General features: G+C 39.4%; 2 protein-coding genes across 3 annotated transcripts in view; both read right to left on the bottom strand.

The window, feature by feature from the left end:
• Positions 1-418: 418 nt before the first annotated feature.
• Positions 419-3,323, bottom strand: LOC144534182 (glycoprotein hormone beta-5-like). Of its 2 annotated transcripts, XM_078275964.1 has the most exons (3): positions 2,710-3,323; positions 1,476-1,677; positions 419-657 (listed from the first exon to the last, which is right to left on the bottom strand). In XM_078275964.1, exons 2-3 carry the CDS (start codon positions 1,674-1,676, stop codon positions 469-471), a joined length of 390 nt encoding a protein of 129 aa, XP_078132090.1. In that variant the 5' UTR covers position 1,677; positions 2,710-3,323; the 3' UTR covers positions 419-468. The 2 variants fall into 2 exon arrangements, with proteins under 2 accessions (XP_078132090.1, XP_078132091.1); XM_078275965.1 differs by lacking the exon at positions 2,710-3,323 and having other exon boundaries at positions 1,476-2,031.
• A 528-nt stretch (positions 3,324-3,851) lies between these two features.
• ppp2r5b (protein phosphatase 2, regulatory subunit B', beta) overlaps positions 3,852-20,537 on the bottom strand; it is a 45,417-nt gene continuing 28,731 nt past the window's right edge. Inside the window, exons 7-13 of the mRNA XM_078275963.1 lie at positions 18,305-18,413; positions 15,200-15,253; positions 13,610-13,660; positions 13,345-13,464; positions 12,949-13,076; positions 10,727-10,828; positions 3,852-8,993 (exon numbers count right to left, since the gene is read on the bottom strand). Of these exons, the coding sequence (XP_078132089.1) occupies positions 8,756-8,993; positions 10,727-10,828; positions 12,949-13,076; positions 13,345-13,464; positions 13,610-13,660; positions 15,200-15,253; positions 18,305-18,413 (802 nt within the window). The 3' untranslated portion in view covers positions 3,852-8,755. The remainder of the gene's footprint in view (positions 8,994-10,726; positions 10,829-12,948; positions 13,077-13,344; positions 13,465-13,609; positions 13,661-15,199; positions 15,254-18,304; positions 18,414-20,537) is intronic.

Genomic DNA, 20,537 nt, shown 5'->3' on the forward strand with positions numbered 1-20,537 from the left:
CCCCATACAAACAATTAACCTGGGGCCTTTGGACCCCTGAGGGTCTAGGGCCCCAGGGCAGTTGCCTGCTTTGATCGGTTGGTAATTCAGCCGTGGTATACACAAATAAAATACAGCAGTTGGAAAACAGAATATATGCAAAGCTAACGTCTATGTTTTTATTTTTAAATATGTATTTAACAAGAGCCTTTGTATGTTCTTAAATCCAGTATTGCTAACATCATGGCAAAGAATCACAGAGCTATTACTATGAAATGTAATGCTTGCTCTGTTATTTTTCCTTTTCCTTACATACAGACTCATATAAATATACACACATATCTTCAATCTACAGAGAGACTAATGTTTAGGTCACTAGATGTCAAGTATCACACTTACTCAAATGTCTTAATTTCATCATTTTATTCAGAGTCATTCATATCAGTAATACTGTTAGCAACATTGCTTGCTGAAAGCGTGTCCTGCCCATTAGAAGGTCTCACACTCTGTGTCCTGTGTGGAGCAGACGGCACAGTGGCAGTGCAGAGCCATGGGGTAGTGGTAGAGAGGGGAGACGTTGGGCTGGCAGCCCGGCAGGCGGGCGGTCATGTGGCGGGTACGACTGTACGTACACACGCGGTGGTGTCGCTGGATGTAGGGGGGATCTGGCACAGGTTTCTGCAGTATTCACACACACACACACACACACACACACACACACACACACACACACACACACACACAGACAGGTGAAACACAGGGTTATTTTTTGCTTTCCATTGATAGGTATGCTCTTTGACTAGACATTGTTTTTCGGAATACCAACAAAGAATAATGGCAGTGAATGAGATCTCTACATCTAGTATCTGTCCGGTCCACACTTTGTAAGAATGTGTTGAAGACATACATTTGTACATTTTTAACCTTGGAATTTTGTTGACTTAACTCAAGATTCACTTGCTGAAGCTGAGCTTTCAACTGCATCTCACTGTCTTCTGTGGAAGGAAGAATGTAGATGCAATTGAAAACTCCATTTATTAAAAGTAAAAGCAGAAGGGGACCTTGATTTTTGTCGTTGAATGAGCAAGCTCCATCCGCTGAGCAGGACTACGAGATGCTGTTAAAAGTCCTGGAAAAAGCTAGTAAGTAGACTTTGAGTTGTTTTTTTTGTTTTTTTTAATCAAACTCTAATATGACATGTGTCTGAGTCAGCTCTACTGTCGCTGATGCAGAGCTTTCTCTTCTTAAGGCTTCGATCTGACTGAGTTCCTCTAAACTCGGTTTTTCAATTAACTCAGAGGTGAAATTTGAATCCGGTCATCGGTCTTCTTATGGTTTGGGTTAAGTCCTGGATCATTAATAATTTATTTGATGTCTCACAATTCCAGCTCTATGGAAGCAGCAGAAAAGAGTGGGTCTCCTATATTTTCTTAATGTAACTGATGTTCTGTGTGTGTGTGTGTGTGTGTGTGTGTGTGTGTGTGTGTGTTCGTTACCTCCCAGGTTTGACAACGCCCCCAGCAGGCCTCTGTGGTGATGTGCAGTCCCTTGCAGCCAGGCTTCTGGGCCACAAAAGAGAACTCTCGCACCGCGCAGCCTCGGAAACCATGCAGTGCGGTTGTCACGGCAACGCACACCTCGGATGCCCCGACAACCAAGAGGAGGAGGAAAACGAGGGACAGGGGATGAAGATGCATGCTGGGAATTATGAATAGAGAAAGAAAAAAAGAAAAAGTAACTTTAATGGAGGGGAATACTATTATTCAAGGGTTTATATTCATTATTCCTCAGCTACAAGTGACCTTCTGTAACCTGGGTTGGATACAGTTATTTAAAAAATAAAAGATGCAGTTTTTTTTTGGTCATCTTTACAGACTAAAATATCCAGTTTGCCCTCTTATGTAAAAATGGATAATGAATTGCTGAAGGTCATATTGCCAGTAATTTAAATATATAGGGGAAGATGATCCACAAAGGCTGACAGAATACTGACTTTAAGAGGAGTACACTGTTGGGAGTCATTCAGCATGACTCACAACTCCCTCTAGTGTTCTTTATGGCTACTGCAGCCAATAGTAGACTATGAGTGACCTAGACACTGTAAAACAAAACAAAAACACATACATATATATATATAGATATTTCAAAGGTAATTAATAACTTAAACTAAACTTTCAAACTAAAAAGAAACAAAACATTTTAATTCCATTTTAAGAGATAGATCTGAAGTAAAGTTACTTAATTTCACTTTTACGCATAAAAAGCAGTTTTTCTTGTTTTAAACAGAATCAATAGTCATTTATTTGATGCCACTGGAGACATCTGCTTAATTACTCTTCAAGCAAAGCATTTAAACCGTACTAAAACAACTGGAATCACCTCAACTCAGCCAGACTGCAGAATGCTTCACTTGTATTAAGAAATATAATACTGAAATAAAAATACTTTCTGCATGAACAGAATGATGTGAATACTTTTACAGGCAATAAAACCACTAACACCACACTGTCTTCGCTGTGAGTACAATAACTCCACATAGGCTATGAAACTTCAGTAACTGTGGTGTAAAAGCCTGCTAACATAACATGTACACTTTTTGTCCGTAAAGCAGTTTAAAGTATCTTAAAAATTAATAATTAGTAAAATAAATGCTCAATGCCTGCCCTTCAATATTTACTGGATGTAAAAAAAAAATATATATACAAAAAAAAAAAAAAAAACACTTCTCACCTTTTCAGCTGAAGATCCAGCAGAGATTTGAGCTTGTGGACTCTGGTGTCTCTCTGCCCGGACAACAACCAGTGAATGGAACCAATCTGTCCTTGTTGTTGTTTTTAGAAGGCCATTAGGGCGGACGGACACTCTGACATCATAGCAATTACAATGAAATACCATTAGAGACCCCAAGCCAGAAATAATGGAGACTCCCTGGAAAATACTGATGCTTGCCTATGTTTTCTTAACCTCAGCCTGTATCTCTCTGTGTGAGTGTGTGCGCACTCCTTTATCCAACTTTGGTCTACTCTCAGTGATATGAGGATTGGCAGTACTCCACACACTCCACACTTACTGTGACAAAGGATTGGTAACATGAATACAAAGGACTGAACTTTTTAAACTCTGAGTAATTTCAAAGTTAAGGGATTGGACATGTTTGTTAGATCCATACCATACCAGTGTTTTGCATGTTTTAGCCCATTTACTAAATGTGTCTATACCTTACATCACAGCTAACCATTTTGCAAACCATGCTGCTTTAGATTTTTGGCTGTATTTTTGCTACTGTTCTGGGCAGCCATTGGTTTCCATTCATTGTTCCACCCTAATTCAATGGAATATTAGGTAACTGATGCATTTTCTTTTTGCAGATTCAATGTTAATTGCAATGAACTAAGAAACTCAAGCAAGTTTCAAGAGTCTAATTGATTCTGACACCATATGGAAATGGATAGAAATCAATGGTTGCATGAAACATACATCAAAACTGTGCAGCCTGCACTTGAAAATGGTCAGCAAAAATGTATAAAAACAAAAAAAAACATTGCCATATCACCTTACAAAGTTGGTATAGCTATGAATCGGTTAACAGTTGATTATTTTACACATTTATCAGACACAAAGAAATATTAGCATTCAACTGAAGTTGTGTTTTGTTGCCAGATGAACGTAACCATTATGAATCCAATACTTACTCGTCTTTAGCTCTGCTTTGGTCTCCACCAACTCCTGAGGGAAATATCTGGCTATTTAACTGTATGTTAACTGTGTAGCCAGGTGCTTACTTTACATGCTGTTTAATGCTACATGTAGGCAGGTAGTGTACTGTGGATTTCTGAGAGCTTTTACGCTAACAAAAAACCTGCCTGCCTGAGACAGGAAATGCAGATGTGGGCCAAAAACAAAACAATAAGCTAAAAGCGTAGATAATGCCAAGTAAGTTCGTAAGTACACAACCGACTGGTCACATTACTGTCTATACAGGAATATTAATTGGTGCAGCTTTAAGTAACGCACATTGTGCCTGTTGATCAAAGTATCAATAAAAGGAAGTGGAATTAATATTATTCAAGAGACAAAAGATGTGACACAAAAAAACCAGCACAGACTCCCGGAGTGTTTTCTCAAAGTGAAGTTTCATTTTTAGCACATAGTTTTTTCTCCATTCTACACCCCCCTGTAATGTTACGTACAGTAGTAAGCCTTTCTACATTCAAACCCCCTCCTCCCCCACCGCTGTGTTGGACCCCAAAATATACATCTTCTTCTTCTGCATCGTCTTAATCATCTTCTCTAAGGTTTTTCTTCAACACAACAAACACAGACCATGGGCAGACAGTGCAAATCTAGAAATTCAGTGAAATTGCTACGTAATGCAGTTGTAGGTTTCGGTAACATTATATATTCTCATTCTGTGACTGTTTCTCTGACTTATTGCCATTCTATCGTGTCTAACTCTACGTCTTTTCTTTCCTTTGTCTTTCTCCTCCTCTTTTTTTTATCTTTACTGGCTGCTTTCATCCAATCCGTTCACACCATCTCATGGATTTAAATGTGACAGTGAATGAAATCAGCGTTTAATGGCTGTCTGCGAGGCGATACCCAATCTCTCTACGAACACTCTCTCTTCTCTCGCTTCCTGTTCTGGAGCAGTTCTAGAAAGAGAAAATATTACTATGGATCAAATATCAGAGAGAATTCTAGAACAGTGGGAGCTGGGGTTCCGTTTTCATTGAGTCAGCTAACCGATTGACAATAACAATCAGGAGGGTTTGTTAATTCAGCTAGCCAAAAAAATATCATAAAGTAAGCTGTGTTATGAGCAAGGTCAAATTTTGTCTCTTTTCAGCTGTGTTTTTTTGCCTGAATCAAAACAATGTTTGAAATCCAAACAAATGGGAAGAGGTTTTTTTTTTTTATTGTCTGCCCAGAGTGCCAGCCAGGTGGTGTTTGCAGGTGCAGGTTTTGAGGCGTTTACTGGCATGAGGCTGCTATTACACCTAATCCATCAGTGCTTTTTCTGTGGCTGCTATAGAGCACGAACCATCAAGTTTGTGCACTTTACACTCCAGTATTGGGCAGAAATTCTGCCTGAAAGGAAAAAACTATACAGCATCGTGGTACTTAGAGAAGAGAGGCATATGTCAATGGTTCCCAGGCCAAGTTGGGGGTTAAGGGGTCCTGAGATAAATCAGAAATGTCACCAGTTAATTAAAATGACAAGAAAAAAAAAATTTATTTACACAAAAAGTATTTTATTTTTCCTCAAATCTTTTGCTCTTTTGTAGTTTTACTGATTTGTATCTTGAAGTTGAGCACCCAATTAGAACGCACACTTATTGTTTTTTAAAACACTCTTTGGTTAAACTGCTCGCAGCTCATGTCCACACGAAGGCCAAGGGGTTTTTCTTGTTGGGGTCACAAGCCAAAAGGTTGGGAACCACTAGTATGTGTGATAATGTTAACTCAGGTTCCAATTTTTAGCTTTTTCTGGAGCTTTCAATTGTATCTCACAGTCTTCATCCCATCAGCAGATGGAGTTTGCTCAGTTGTCATTTGATGTCAAACTACTGTTTCCATGCTCAACAATGAACTGTGGCAATATTTGGTTTGACTGACAAACGTGTTGGAGGTTATAACCTGGATGTTGCATGCAACATCTGCAAATGGAATTAAATGCAAAGCTGCAGTGTCAACTTTAGAAAACAACAAGCTCTTTTGTAGAAAGAAGCAGTGGCAGATTAGGTGTGACTGCAGCCTAAATAGCATCAGAGCAAGGCAATCAAACTCAAACTTAAAAAGCATTCAGAAAAAACTCAAAAAGTGGTCCGGGTGCAGATTCATTAAGACTCTGCTTAAATCAGTCAATAACAGCTCAATAAAACTTGAAATGCCAATCCGAGAGCTGCAAGTCAAATGGATTTCAGAACCTTGTTGACTCAGGCATGATTGAAGTGAGTGTTTTGAAAAACTGCTGGTCTGAAGGATTTTTTTGAAGGTTTAGTTATCAAGCAGCCGACAGCGTCTCAAGCGTCAAAAAACACAATCAATTTGTTTTTTTACGATACATTCGGATTCAAACCCTGTCCCTCAGGAAGGAGAGAAGGAGAGAGAGAGAAAAAGAAACAAAGAGAGACAAATTGCTCTCATTTTCTATCACTCTGTCTACGCACATCTCCTGCTCACTGATTCCTTCACAGGATACACACCAACGTGTGAGCATGCACGCACGCATGCACGTGCACACACACACACACACAATCACTCACACAGACACACACAAAATCACTCACACACACACACACACACAACCTGACCATCATCTTCAAATAAGGTTACATTTTCCTGATCAAATAGAAAATAAATAGCATCAGTATCAGTTTTCCACAAAAATGAAGATTATACAAAAACCAAGAAGAAAAAAAAAACATAATTACAAAGCAAAATCATTTTCCATCAAATCAATTTACACAGAAAGTACCTTTAAGACAAAGTGAATATCAAGGACGCAACAGGAGTAAAAACAAGAGTGGAGGGGTAAACATTTGAGTGTGACACTCACTTCCTGTTTGACCTCCTATAAACACAGATTATCCTGAAAGAATGAAAATATTGCTAAAATATTTTTTTTTACCCTCTTCTCTTCATCCCATCCCTCTAGCATAATGATCAGACAAGAATAAACTGATTTTCCTTAGTTCACACCGGGAAAAACAATGATCATCGTCATGGTCGCCATCTAGCAGCGTCAAAACTGCTGAGCCTTTAGGAACAGATGCTCAGGGTTCAGAAATCCAACTGGATTACTGTGTTTTTCTTTTGGTCTAAAACACATGTGGTGCGCTTTATTTGTCTTCCAGTAACCTTTGTGTTGGGTGGGGTTTACTAGTCTGCTTGGATACATTTTTGGTTAGGAATTGGGGGGGGTTCTAAACTTCAACTTTGTCAAATGTAACCATGGCAAATGAGTGAATTTGTAGAACTTTTAACCAGAAAATCAACAACGTGCGCCACATCATCAAAATGAAATGTACCCTGTGGAGTTTCTGAGTTGGTCCACATTATGTTTGTATTGCGCACGAGGTTTCACATGTATGCACATGGGCACACAGGCGAAGTGCCCATGCTGCCGGTAGCATGCTATTCCGTTGATCGACAGTTGGTGGCGGTAATGTGCAAATAAACTTAGCAATATGCCAACAAATGCAGGGAAGAAGAAGATTGCTAGCAAGTAAACATGGATGTAAACGATGCACAAGTTAAAATATAAATAGATCGGCTTAACAAATGTTTTATGAGGAAGGAAATGCATTTGACGCATTTGTCAAGCCTGAAGTATACTGTACACACAATGTGTTTTGGTGAGTACCACTGGATGTAAACATAACTTTGTTTGCAAGAAAGCTCCACAGGGCATCTTTAAACACACACCAAAAAAAACATAATCTTTAAAGATGGAATGTTTTGGGATTTTTTTATGAAATACCCCTTTAAATTACACCCACCGCACCACAAACATCCAAAATTTCAAAATAAAAGAAAAACAGCCACTGCCAATCCAGTTCTTTCCTCCCCTCTTTAAGGTCTGTTAAAAGGGGAATTCCGCTGAATTTCAGCACTCACATTATGGCCTCATACAGTTAACATGTGATGTGAATTAAGAATTGGAGCCGGCCTTCCCCTTTATGGTATCTGCTACACTAGTGTTTCTCCCATAATACACTACAGAAATATCCAGAGACATATGTATATATATAAAAACATTATCATCATCATCATTATCATCAGTAGTACTTAGAGTAGAGTAGAGTAGTAGTAGTAGAGTAACAAGTAAGAAGAAGGAACAGTATTGTACTTTATATCATTATCATCATCTTCATCAGTGGTTATTTAATGTTGAGGGACTTTAGGCCCGTCCTTTGGTGGAACCCGACAGAATGAGAGAGGAGTTAGCATCAGAACCATCTGTGTGTGTCTCTGTATATGTGTGTGAGCCTGTACGTATGTGACTGTGTATGAAATATTTTGGTGCATCAATCAAGTGTTGGTATGCGAGATTTGTTTGACCTGGATACACGTACTCTCTGTAGCTCTGTCTTCTTATATTTACAGTAAATATGTACCTGCGTCTGTGTGTGTGTGTGTGTGTGTGTGTGTGTGTGTGTGCGCGCGTACGTGTGCGTGTTTGTGTGTCTGGTCTGTGCGGCAATGGTTTTGGGACATTTGTGTGAAATTGCTTCTTTTGTTTATTAATGTATTGTGCTATCCACGCATGAAATAAGCATCTCTGACCAAAAGATAAATACGACGCCACAGTACAGACTCTGACTCGGTTGGTTAAATGTCAAGGCAAGTTAGACACATGATAAACTTGATTAGTGTTGCACCAAAAGAGAAATTTCATCTCTTATTTAAAGGCTGATTTGAAGCAGGCCAGCTACCAGTTTTGGATACTGACCTGCAGTTTGATAAACCAGCCACTAATTAAAATGACAGTCTGGACTTTTGGACAGTATTCATCTTCTGATCTGCAACATAATGTGTGTACAGCAAAAAGTGAACCAGTTTCACACAAGTCTGTCAGAAAAAAAAGGTGCAGTCTTTACCTCGGATCACTGAGTTTGTGCGCTTTTTCACAAAAAAGCCACGCCCTCGATGATACAAGATAAAAAGAACAGTGGATTTCGTACCTTTTTCTCTCCCAACACTTTCACCATCAACCTCATGTCTTTTCCCTGTCCCCTAACTTCCGTGCTATCCAATCTCTGTGGAGCAGCACCTAGGTGGCGCTCTCCCCGGCCCCAGAGGAGGAAGAAGAGGCCCCGCTGATCTTGGGCTCGGGCTGGTCAGAGTGAGCCGTCTGTGGGGAAGAAGGGGTCGGTGGGTCCCCTCTCTCGCCTCGCTCCTGGAGGTTGCGCTGGTTCCTGGCGGCCTCGGTGAGCATCTGCATCCGGCGGTCCTGGTGCTCCTCCAGGCCTCGCCAGAGATCTGCACGCTCCCTCTCTCGCTTCATTTCCCTGGAGAGGCGGGTTGAAGGGAAAAAGGAAAAAGAGAGGGATGAAGAGGGATGGAGAGGAATGAAACAAGAAATGAACTGAAATGTTTCAGACATGCCAAAGTACTCTGGGACCTGAGAGTACAAATCTTAAGGGGATCTTTAGTGAATACTTAAATATAAGGAGGATTGTCTCAAAGACAACTTGAGAAATTGTTAACAGGAAGGCATTCAGTGTAAACAAACTGAAATCCCTGGAGATATGTTGGAGTGTGTTGGATTTACCATCATACTTTCTCCTGAAATATCCTATATAGCAGTGGTTCCCAACCTTTTTTCCTTGGCGCCCCCCCTACTTATGTATAAGAAAAGCTGAGCCCCCCCACAAAAAACAAAAACTAAAAATACATAGTTTTTATACAGATTTTTGTATACATTATATGTTCTAGTGTAGATCATATTTTTTTTAACATGTGTTTTCACCTCAACCTCAAACCAGATAAAGGCACCCCCTGTGATCTTTGCCGCCCCCCTGAGGGGTGCCCGGACCCCAGGTTGGGAACCACTGCTTTATAGTACAGTAATTGTATTGTGTAGACCACCAACTGCAAAGGATGTGTTCTCAAATCATTTATCGGTTGTTGTGTGATGTTAATGAAGTGCTCTTAATAGACAATTTAAATCTTAATTAGTTAGACAAAAAACACAAAAAGAAAAGACGCCACAAATAGGTTTCAGTTGGCACAAATGATTTAAAGAAACAAAAAGAAAGTGCAACACGGGTTATGGTTGGCATGTCGGATTATAATCTCACATTATTTGCAAGAAAGTTGTCAAAGGCCCAGTACAGAAAAAAAAAATGGAGATATATACATTTCATATTGTATATTGCTAAGAAAGACTTGAGTATGTTATTAGTTATTTGAGAATAAAATAAGGGATTAATCCAATTTATGGTATAATTTATGAGCAATTGATGACCTTATGGGACCTTTAAGCAGGTCTAAATGAATTAAATTAGGCATATCTAAATGTTAAAGTTATTCCCCAGAAGCACAATAGAAAACAGACTTTACCTTGGCTGAATGACATCCTATGGCATTTAATGAAGACAAGAGATGCAACCTTGAAAACATCTATTAAATCAGGTTTAGCAATTGATGGGTTAATATATAAGGGTCTTAGAAACAGCTTATTTCTTTCTTGACGTCATTTAACAGGCAAAAAGAAACTATAAGAGCAGTTTTACGGGGACACTAATGGTACCTGCACATCTTAATCAAACAAGACACACCATGTAAATAAATCAGCTTTAGAGTTGTTGGTAAGCTTTGGTCCGAGCCAGGCTAGCTCTTTCCCCTGCCTGCCCTAATGCGAAAGTTAACCACGCCCTGACTCCAACTCCGTACTTATCTCACACACATGAGATTGATATTGATATCTCACTCTCGGAAAGAAAGCAAAAATGTCGAACTACTCCTTTAAGTTTTGTTTCCCAATAGTATCCACTATCTTGAGTTCAAAACTGGGTAATGAACAAGTGGAATCATGATGTGATCCATGTTGAAAAGATGACCTAAGTGATACATACTTACAATGTGAAATATAATGTGATGGATAATGGAACAACTGTCTTCTATTTCTTTCTCTTGTTTTCACTGTTGTATCCAGTGACACAAATACAAGCACACACACACACCCACCCACACACACACACACACACACACACACACACAGAGTGTGAGTCATACTCACTTCTGTTTCTCCACTTTGTAGGAGGCAGTGAGGTCATCAAACAACTTGCTGTTCATCTCCATGAAGGTCTTGAGCACATTGTAGATCAGAGACACAATGGTCCTGAAGAGACAGAGGAAGAAGATAATGAACCGGGGCGGTCATCAGTCTCATGACATTATGGGTTAGGAGATAGAAGTTAGAAAAGCCTGTGTTTTGGGGAGATTAACCCATTAGCAACCATATGTGTTGCCTGTGTCTCTGGTAGATTACCATCTGTAATGCAAGCATTTTAGCATACACTGTTAGATGATACTGTAGGAGGCTTGTACATTTTTGTCCGTGTTGGGAAATTAGAGTTTGTATCAGCTGTGAAGCTAAATGCTATGTAATATTCTTACATATTAGCAGAAGTGGAGAGTAACTAAGTACATTTACTTAAAGGTCCCATGTTGTAAAAAGTCTTTTTTTATAATAAAGCCGGTCGAAGTGCTATATAAATACTGTGAAAGTATCAAAAATGCTCAATACACAGAGAAATGCACACAGCCCGTATTCAGAAACAGTGCCTTTAAACGAGTCGTAAGGACTTATGTATGGTTGTGATGTCACAACTATACCAAATATAGATAGAAAGTGCTGCTACAGTGCCGTTACAGTCATTCCCCGGCTGCAATGGTGGTGCACACCCTGAAAGACCCGGGAAGACCCAGAAACGCTGACCAATCAGAGCAGACTGTACTTTTTCGGGAGGGGGTCTTATAGAGACAGGCACTAAACAAATTAGACAGATGGTGAATACAGGTATATTCAGACAGACAGTATAAGAAAAACAATGTGTTTTTTTTAACATTAAAGCATGTTCAATAGTAAAAACACAAAATGAAATTATGAACCTGAAAACGAGCATGATATGGGACCTTTCAGTATCATTTTGAGGTACTTGCACTTTACATGAGTATGTTCATTTTTTGTTACTTTTACATTTCAGAAGGAAATAATGTCCTTAATTCTTTTTTTTACACATTTATTCAACAACTATAGTAAGTTAATTTGTAAATAAAGTTTTTATAGATCAGTTAATATAATATGATGCACTGTTCTTGGTTAAACAGCACAAGAGCATGTCAAGTAGTTCAAATAGGTCCCCCATTGACCAGCTGAGCAACATCTAAATGCTGCTTACATGTGAATGCAGTAATAATAATCACACATTAAAATGTTATAACACTTTGAAACAGAGCACTGTGCATAATGATTATTTATATATACAGTATCTCACAAAAGTGAGTACACCCCTCACATTTTAGTAAATATTTCATTATATCTTTTAATGGGACAACACTGAAGAAATTACACTTTGCTACAATGTAAAGTATTAAGTGTACAGCTTGTATAACAGTGTTAATGTGCTGTCCCCTCAAAATAACTCAAGACACAGCCATTAATGTCTAAACCGCTGGCAACAAAAGTGAGTACACCCCTATGTTAAATCCCCATAGAGGCAGGCAGATTATTATTTTTAAAGACCAGTTATTTCATGGATCCAGGATACTAGGCATCCTGATAAAGTTCCCTTGGCCTTTGGAATTAAAATAGGCCGACATCATCACATACCTTCACCATACCTAGAGATTGGCATGGTTTTATGTCGGTTAGCCTAATAGCTGGTTTGATTTGCATTGGGAGATGATTTTATGGAAAGTACCCCATGCCAATCTCTAGGTATGGTGAAGGGTATGTGATGATGTGGGGCTATTTTAATTCCAAAGGCCAAGGGAACTTTATCAGGATGCATAGTATCCTGGATCCATGAAATAACTGGTCTTTAAAAATAAACATCTGCCTGCCTCTATGGGAATTTAACATAGGGGTGTACTCACTTTTGTTGCCAGCGGTTTAGACATGAATGGCTGTGTCTTGAGTTATTTTGAGGGGACAGCACATTTACACTGTTATACAAGCTGTACACTTAATACTTTACATTGTAGCAAAGTGTAATTTCTTTAGTGTTGTCCCATTAAAAGATATAATGAAATATTTATTAAATGTGAGGGGTGTACTCACTTTTGTGAGATACTGTATATATAAGTAAAAATGTGAATGCAAGACTTTTACTTACAATGCAGTATTTTTACATGACAGTATTTTTAATTTTACTTAAACAAAAAGCATCTGAACACTATCAAAAGCTTTGAGTTATGAGTTGTATTAATTTGTGTGTGTTTGTGTGAGCCACTGACTGGTTCCAGTGCTCCTTGGAGACTCTGTAGAGGGTGGCGAATACCAGCGGCAGGATGACTTGACAGTTCTCCTCTATCAGACTGAGGATGTATTCGTTGTTCCAGAAGTAAAGAGCCCGCTCCGCTACCTAAAACAAACACACAGACAGAAGAGTTGACTTTAATTTATCAAAGTTGTGACAGGATTCTTATCATCAGACAGATGTTTGTGCCCAAAGTTTGAAGTTATCCAAATAACGGATCTTCAGTGGATTGTTTTTTCTATAGTGATATGATAAATCTGTAGGCAATTAGGACACCGTTTCATTTTGGGTCTATTTTCAAATATTTGATGCTTTTAGATAATAGTTTTGAACATGTCAGTGTGGTTTCAATGTAGGAAGGTGTGGTGTTCACCTGGAAGTGAGGGCTGGAGATACAGGCTGCGATCTGTTTGAAGAGTGGCTCCTGGACCCGGATGAACTGAGACGGCTCGATCACATCGAGGATCTCCTCAATTTCCCCCAGAAACATCACCTGAATACGCAGGCACCCAGACACCACATTTTTATAATCGATACAGAAAAGACATCTCACGACTCCCAGAAGTGGTTTGAAATATGTTAAGTTTGGAGAAATACTTCACAGTGCAGAAGTCCTACAAGAAATGGTGCTGTCTAACCTCTTTCTGGGTGCAGGTTTTTGGCCAGTACTTGAGCAGCCCTCTGATGATCTGCAGAGAAAATATGAAGCACATTAATATGAATAAACACTGCAGCCATTAGTTCAGCAGGGTAGCTGGCTGCCGCCCATATGTGCCATCCCCATTAACTCATATTAATACTCTGGCTCGTTTTTCACTGTATTGATGCTGGTGAATGAAGAAGCAGTTTATAGCAAATGTTCTAATTCAACCTTAGACCAGTTGAGTTTAGATTGGTGAACTATTCACATGGACTAACAATAATTGCAATGTTTGAAGGTTATGTGACTGGTAACCTCCGTTTATTACTACTATTACTACTAGCTTTGTCCATCATTTCTATCAGTTATGATAACATTGTACACACTAAAGTAAACCCCTAATTGCACAGGAAAATGATGTACGGTAGGTCAAAGTTGAATCAGGGAGATGTTTACAACAAACAGTTTGGGTTAAACGTTTATTGTTCGACCTTTGTTTTCCAAGTTATTTACCTTCAAATAACTTTAGATAACCTGGGGGGTTATTAAAAGCTGTGATAATGGGTTTTTTGACACTTGGGGGGCATCAGAACAAGCTGTAAACACAACACCGACATATTATCACCTTAAAATGTTTACGTACTGTAGCATACATGCTAGCAAACTGTTGATTACTATCATGCAGACACAGAGCAACACTCATTATGAGTCATATTTCTGGCTGCCTGGAGAATGCAAGTCCAATATTCACTCTCCCTATTAGCTCTGTTTTGGTCTCCACCAGCTGCTGAGGGAAATATGTGGCTCTTGAGCTGCTAAATGCTCCATTATGTTCACCAGGTGCCATGCCATTGGTCCCACTTTTGTTTATTTAACTTAGTTCACAGTAGAGCTGTTAAAGTTATATCACCCAAAAGTCTTTCATTCATTCAGTCATTGAGCAATAGAGTCTGAAAAGTAGTAAGGCCGGCAGTTCCTAAACTCTAACTGAGTGTGTATTATTTGGAGCAATGGGCCTTCAGAGTAGTGGTCTTTTGTTTTCAGGATAATGGGCCGTCAAGACTATGGGCTTTTGGTCCAATACAACATCTTTCGAACTATGGCGGTTTTGGAATAATGGGCTTCTGGGCAGTCATCGTTCACCAGCTAGTTGCTAATTTGTCTGTCTGCCATTTGGTGATGGGCAAATAGTGTACAGTGGGCTTATCAGAACTTTTAGGCTAAAACAGCTGCCTGCTGCTGCTTGAAAGATTGATAAAACAAAGTTACAGGCCATTAAACCCAAAAGAATGCGCTGAAAGATGCTAAAACGCTTTGTAAATCTATAGACTGAGATAATTCTCTGTAGGTTTGTCACTTGATGCGACACCTTTCACATTACATGTAGTCATTTGAGCAATTGTTTACAGAAAAATGTTGATTTGTGCAGCTTTAAACCTATACGATTCTTTCTCGCCACCTCTGACTTCTTTATAGTGAATGATGTTACCCTGGTCCAATATCACAGCAATTATCTTGGTTAACAGAAATTATTCGATTAGCAAGTGTGTTGTAGTAAATACAATAATGTAATGAAACACAGTCTTACATATTCAGTCACTGTAGCATCTTTTTCCATAAACTGCACCACACAGTAGGCCAGCTGTAAGGACAGAGGAGAAGTGGTTAGAACACACGAACACACACACACAGATACACAAAAACCCACACACATTCCCTGAAGCTGTCAAAAAGACAAGGGGGATCTTAGCACTTATCCCTCAGGATTACACATGGCTAAAGATCGGAAAGACAAGTTTTCCAAGGAGAAATGTGTGTCACGAGTGTGTGTGTGTGTGTGTGTGTGTGTGTGTGTGTACTTCTACATCAGCTTATGTCTCCTCTTATATGATCTGCAATCATTTCCTATAATTCTGTGTGTGTGTGTGTGTGTGTGTGTTTTGCGGTTGCCCCCTCCACCCAGGCCCGTTGCCGTGGCAAATGGACACCGTGGCGACGGAGACTGTGTGTGCGTGTGTTTACTTCGGAAGGAGTGATGTCACACACACAAAATCCCTTAAGGGCAATGTGAGATAGAGTTTAGACCTCTTGTCTCTGCCTCTCTGTCTTTCCTCTTCTGTCCTATTTATACCTTTGCCGTGTTCAAAGGATTACTGAAACTGGTCTATTTACGACTTTTAGATAAGTAAGTTCAAGTGTCAGCGATATATAAAAGTATGCTGGATTGTCCAATTATATAGTTACAGACAGTAGAGGTTGTGTACTGCCAGATTATTGATGGTTGTTCTCAGACAATCTTTTTGTAGGACAATCATTTTTTACTTTCTTCTTTTTTTGTTTCTGTCTTTGTCTCATTCCTGTCTGGCTTTCATCTTTTTTACCCATCTAATCCCTTTTTCCTTCTGACGGTGCACCTTTCTTGTTCTTCCCCTCTCGCTTCATCCCTAACTTTACTGTCCCTCACTCGCACCACAACATGGTTACAGGAGCAGAGGGAAAGAGGGAGCGGAGGCTAAAAAAAAAAAAAAAAGGGATCTGTGACAGAAGAGATGTCAAGTTTGAAATGAAAGGAAAAGTAGGAAAAAAGGGGATTAAAATAAAGGTGCTGATCGGTCAAACTATTTAAAGTATTAGTGGGGCATTAGAGAAGCTGTTTGGGGTAAATGTGAAGTTGGATTCTGTTGTCAGGCTGGGCTTTGTGGGTGCAGGAGGCCGTTGTTAGGCTAAGGATTATGGACATTATAGTGTTTTTAAGGCTGAGATTTTAACAATATTGATTTGAGCTCTAATGGTGGATTCTTGTCTGTAAAGTTGTTACGACCTGCATGTCAAAAAGACGCCTTTCCATGCTTTTAACACTACTTTCAATGACTCTGTCAGGTATAAACAACATAAGTCAGCCTAATCTGTGAATCAGGCTGACTTATTCACAATGTCAGTTTTGAAGTCAAGAACATGCTGTTAAGTTTGTTATCGACTCGAAACTTGATAATTGGAACCATGACGTGTAACCATGTTTGTGGCTACACGATGTAGCTCTAACCGCTGTTACTACATTTCAGTGACATGAACAGAAATGATAAAACCCTTCATAGGCTACGGGAAGGATGATTCAAACATGTTTCACAGTGTTGAGAAACCTTTAAGATGGATAAAAGGTGCTGCTGTGATAGTATGTATTGATATTTAGATGAGAACTGGGTCACTCCCGCGCAGCCACACCTACTAAGCACAAAACTGCTGTCCACTGGCATCATGTATCCCCCGTGACCCCTGTCAAACCCAGTGTGTGTTTGAGTTCGTGAATAATGTATGTGTGTGAACCACAGGGAGAGAGACGGGGAGGAGAAATGTAGGGCACGGTGATGCTGAGACTCAGAATACACACATACACACACACACACACACCTCTGTACAAACTGTACCTTCTGCATAATTAAAATAATGTGTGGCAGGAACAAAATGCACACACGCACGCACACACACACACACACACACACACACACACACACACACACACACACACAATAGACTGGCTGCCATCTGTGTTGTCAAATATTATAATAACCCAAACACACACTCAAACACCAAAGAAACCAAAGGCACGCACGCACACACACACACACACACACACACTAATTCAAAGGTGAGCGCATCTCTCTGCGGTATTGTCTGTGACCCAACTCTGCCTCCTAGTGGTACATTTGACACATTGCAGGAACCCCTTATTATTACTACCATTCATGTATTGTTGATTTATCAGGGTAAGAAAAAGACCTGAATTTCTTCTTAGTAGAGATGCCAATAGTTGGAGGAATAAGGTCTCTAAAACCTACAATAAAACATGCCTTAGTCAGTACTTTGGGTTTCATTTGATAGTTTGAGTTTACTGAGATAAACTAGATATGGTTTCAGTGATACCCTGGAAACCACAAAATATAATTCAGACTCAGAGTTTTGTTGCTTTTCTTTGCTTGAAAATGGTATCCAGAACACAAAATATCTGCTGAAAGGTACAACAGACTATCACATAAACATCTGTTTCCTGCATGCAGATTTAGACATTGCATCAAACTATATCAACACATTTTGGTACAGTGTAACTGCATTTGTGGTATTGAAACGAAACAAACTAAATGAGTGTCAAACGAAAAATAAATGAGTGTCGAACATTTTTAAAGCAGAAAGGTATCAAAAGAAACGTGGGGTAATAAGGCATGAATAATTGATCTAATAATTAATTTTATCAAAATCAAAATAGCAGGAGGCGCAATATTTGCTAAAGGCAAAATATATGTCAAAATACCATTCTGAATTAAGTATTGTGGTGCTGCAGAGATGTCCCGGCCTACAAATGGTACCATACAGACTTAAGAAAAAAAATCACACCACAATCATTTTAATATATTTTTTCCATGAAAATGAGAATAATGATGCAAAAAAAAAAAAGACAATTTCCTCCAATATCGTGAATCATATTGCAATTGCAGTATCAGTAATTTATTTATTTATTTAAACATTTTAATTAGAGGATAAACCCCTTGAGATGCACCATCTCGTTTTCAAGGGCTAATCGCAATTAGATATGTTGCCAACTCGTTCAGCCCTAGTGGTGATACTAGCCATTATGAAATAGTCCAAAATACAAACAAAGGCATTTAAATACTGGAGTATGCAGGAAAAGGTCACTGACCTGTGCGTGAAAGATGGAAAGGGACTTTGCCGTGTGTAGCGGGATGAGAACCCGAACCAGGAACTGTTTGTGTTCAGCCTTCAGCGGCAGGGCGAAGCCATTTATGATGCTAAAATAGAGGAAAAGACAGGACAGTCACAGTTTGTATAATACTTTCATCATGTAGCACTCTTTTTTTTTTTACATCACGTTTGCTTTCTTCCTGGCAAAAACAACAAGGTGATGTTTTTGTTATTTTATCTCTGCATTTACACAAAAACGTCACATATTACTCATAAAATCTACTACTAACATCTGCGTAGGCATGTGCATTCGTCTGTTTGGTGGAGTTTATTCTTGTACTGCGTCCGTTTCCAAGTGACTGGACAAATGCGTGGTCTGCTGTTCACTGCTGCACTGACTGACATAGTGGTAGTTCAGCATGCAGAAGGAATAGTATGAGCAGTGGACGAGTGAAGTATGACTCTTATTTAGCAGCACTTTATTTATCTGTTTGTCTCTGTATCAGTCAGTCAGTCAGTCAGTCTGTCTGTCTGTCTGTCTGTCTGTCTGCCTTCATTTTTGTAATAGCATCTTTGTTTAAGAGAACTTTTCTTTAATATCTCCCTCCTGCTGTTCCTCTCATCTTTCTTCCTGCCTCCTGTCTTCTTCCTCTCTCGCTTTCTTTCTGTACAATGCATCCTCGCTCGCCCATCTCTCTCTCCCTCTCTCTGTGTGTGGGAGGAGCTATAAATACCCCTGTTACCACCAACATGAATACAAACCTCTCTCTCCTCTCCTGCTCTCCCTCCTTTCTCCACTTCTGACTCACCGTTCACTCACTCATCCTCTCTCCATCCCTCATCCCTCCATCCCTCCCTCTCTTCTCACCTTGAATTCATCATATCCTCTAACTCTCCTCTCTTTTCTCTACATTAACCCATAGCTCTCAAACCTCAAAAGTCATCGTCTATTTCTGATTTAACTTTCAGGTGAAAATGGTGGTCATCGGTTAGAAGAAAGGTTTCAGATTTTGTCTGAAGCTCTTTATCCTTCATGTTGGGAAAAAACTAAATTAAAAAATGTTACGCTAAAAATATTTAAGCACTTAACCAGCATTCAGACAAATCACTCCAGTCTCTCTAAATCTTCTGAATCCATCCCTCTTTTCAACTCTCTGGATTTTTTTCTGTTTGGACATGGGGCGACAGTAGCTCAAGTCCTTGCATGGACGAAGTACGGAGTGTGGACCAATAGCTGGAAAGGTGCCTGTTCGCCTCATTTGCACTGCCGAGGTGTCCTTGAGCAAGGCGCTGAAGCGCCAAACCCCCAACTGCTCGGGGCGCTATCCTATGAGGCAGCCTCCTCGCTCTGACATCTCCCTATACATAATGTGTGTATTTGAGCTTGTGTGTGTAAATATATATAACATGGTGAAGTATAGTAAAGTATAACTATGTTTTTCTAACATCAATAAAGCCCTTCCGTCTTATCAGTGTCAAATAATGAAAGACAAAGACAGAGCTAGATTCCAGCCCAGAATGCCCTTGAGAGAAATTATTTATTGACTCTAATACTGATTTGTTTGTTTGCTTGCTTGATTTCACATCTTCCATCGTCATTTGTTTATTCTCTGTCTCCTTCCATGTGCCCGTGTCTCAATCCTTCAATCAACATGTCTGTTTATGTAACACAAGTGCGTCAATATAACAATGTCATTGCTAGTTTCTCCGTCTCAAACTTGAGTAAGGAGAGATAAAGCTCTGCAGCATGTCTACATCTCACATGGGAGGAACATTGATCTGCTTTCTTTACAAGAAAGAAACTGTAACTCCCCTCTTCTTTTATGTACGTTAGCATAACAAGGCCAATTCCTACCTAGTCTGCTAATTAGCTAGGTTGTCATGTAGCTTGGATTTTTACATCATCAAAGTGAAAGGCCAGTGTTAACGGCAGCAGCTAGCTGGTTGAATAATGAAAAACAAAGGTAACAAAAGCTTCCAGAAACTAGAATTTCCTTGAGAGAAAAGCAAATATTCATTGCTTTCTTTTTAGCTGTTGCCCCTTCTTCCAGTCTTTATGCTAAGCTAAACTAGTGACGCCCTGACTCCAGTTAAAGTACAGTAAAGCAGACATGAGGTTGATCTTGTGTGTTTCCCAAACTGTTGAACTATTCCTTTAACATCATTCTGCATACAGAGGGAGTACGGAAAACAAACTAGATAATATCACCAATCTTGTTTGTATTTATCCT

Source organism: Sander vitreus, chromosome 19, assembly GCF_031162955.1.
Source record: "Sander vitreus isolate 19-12246 chromosome 19, sanVit1, whole genome shotgun sequence".
NCBI lineage: Eukaryota > Metazoa > Chordata > Actinopteri > Perciformes > Percidae > Sander > Sander vitreus.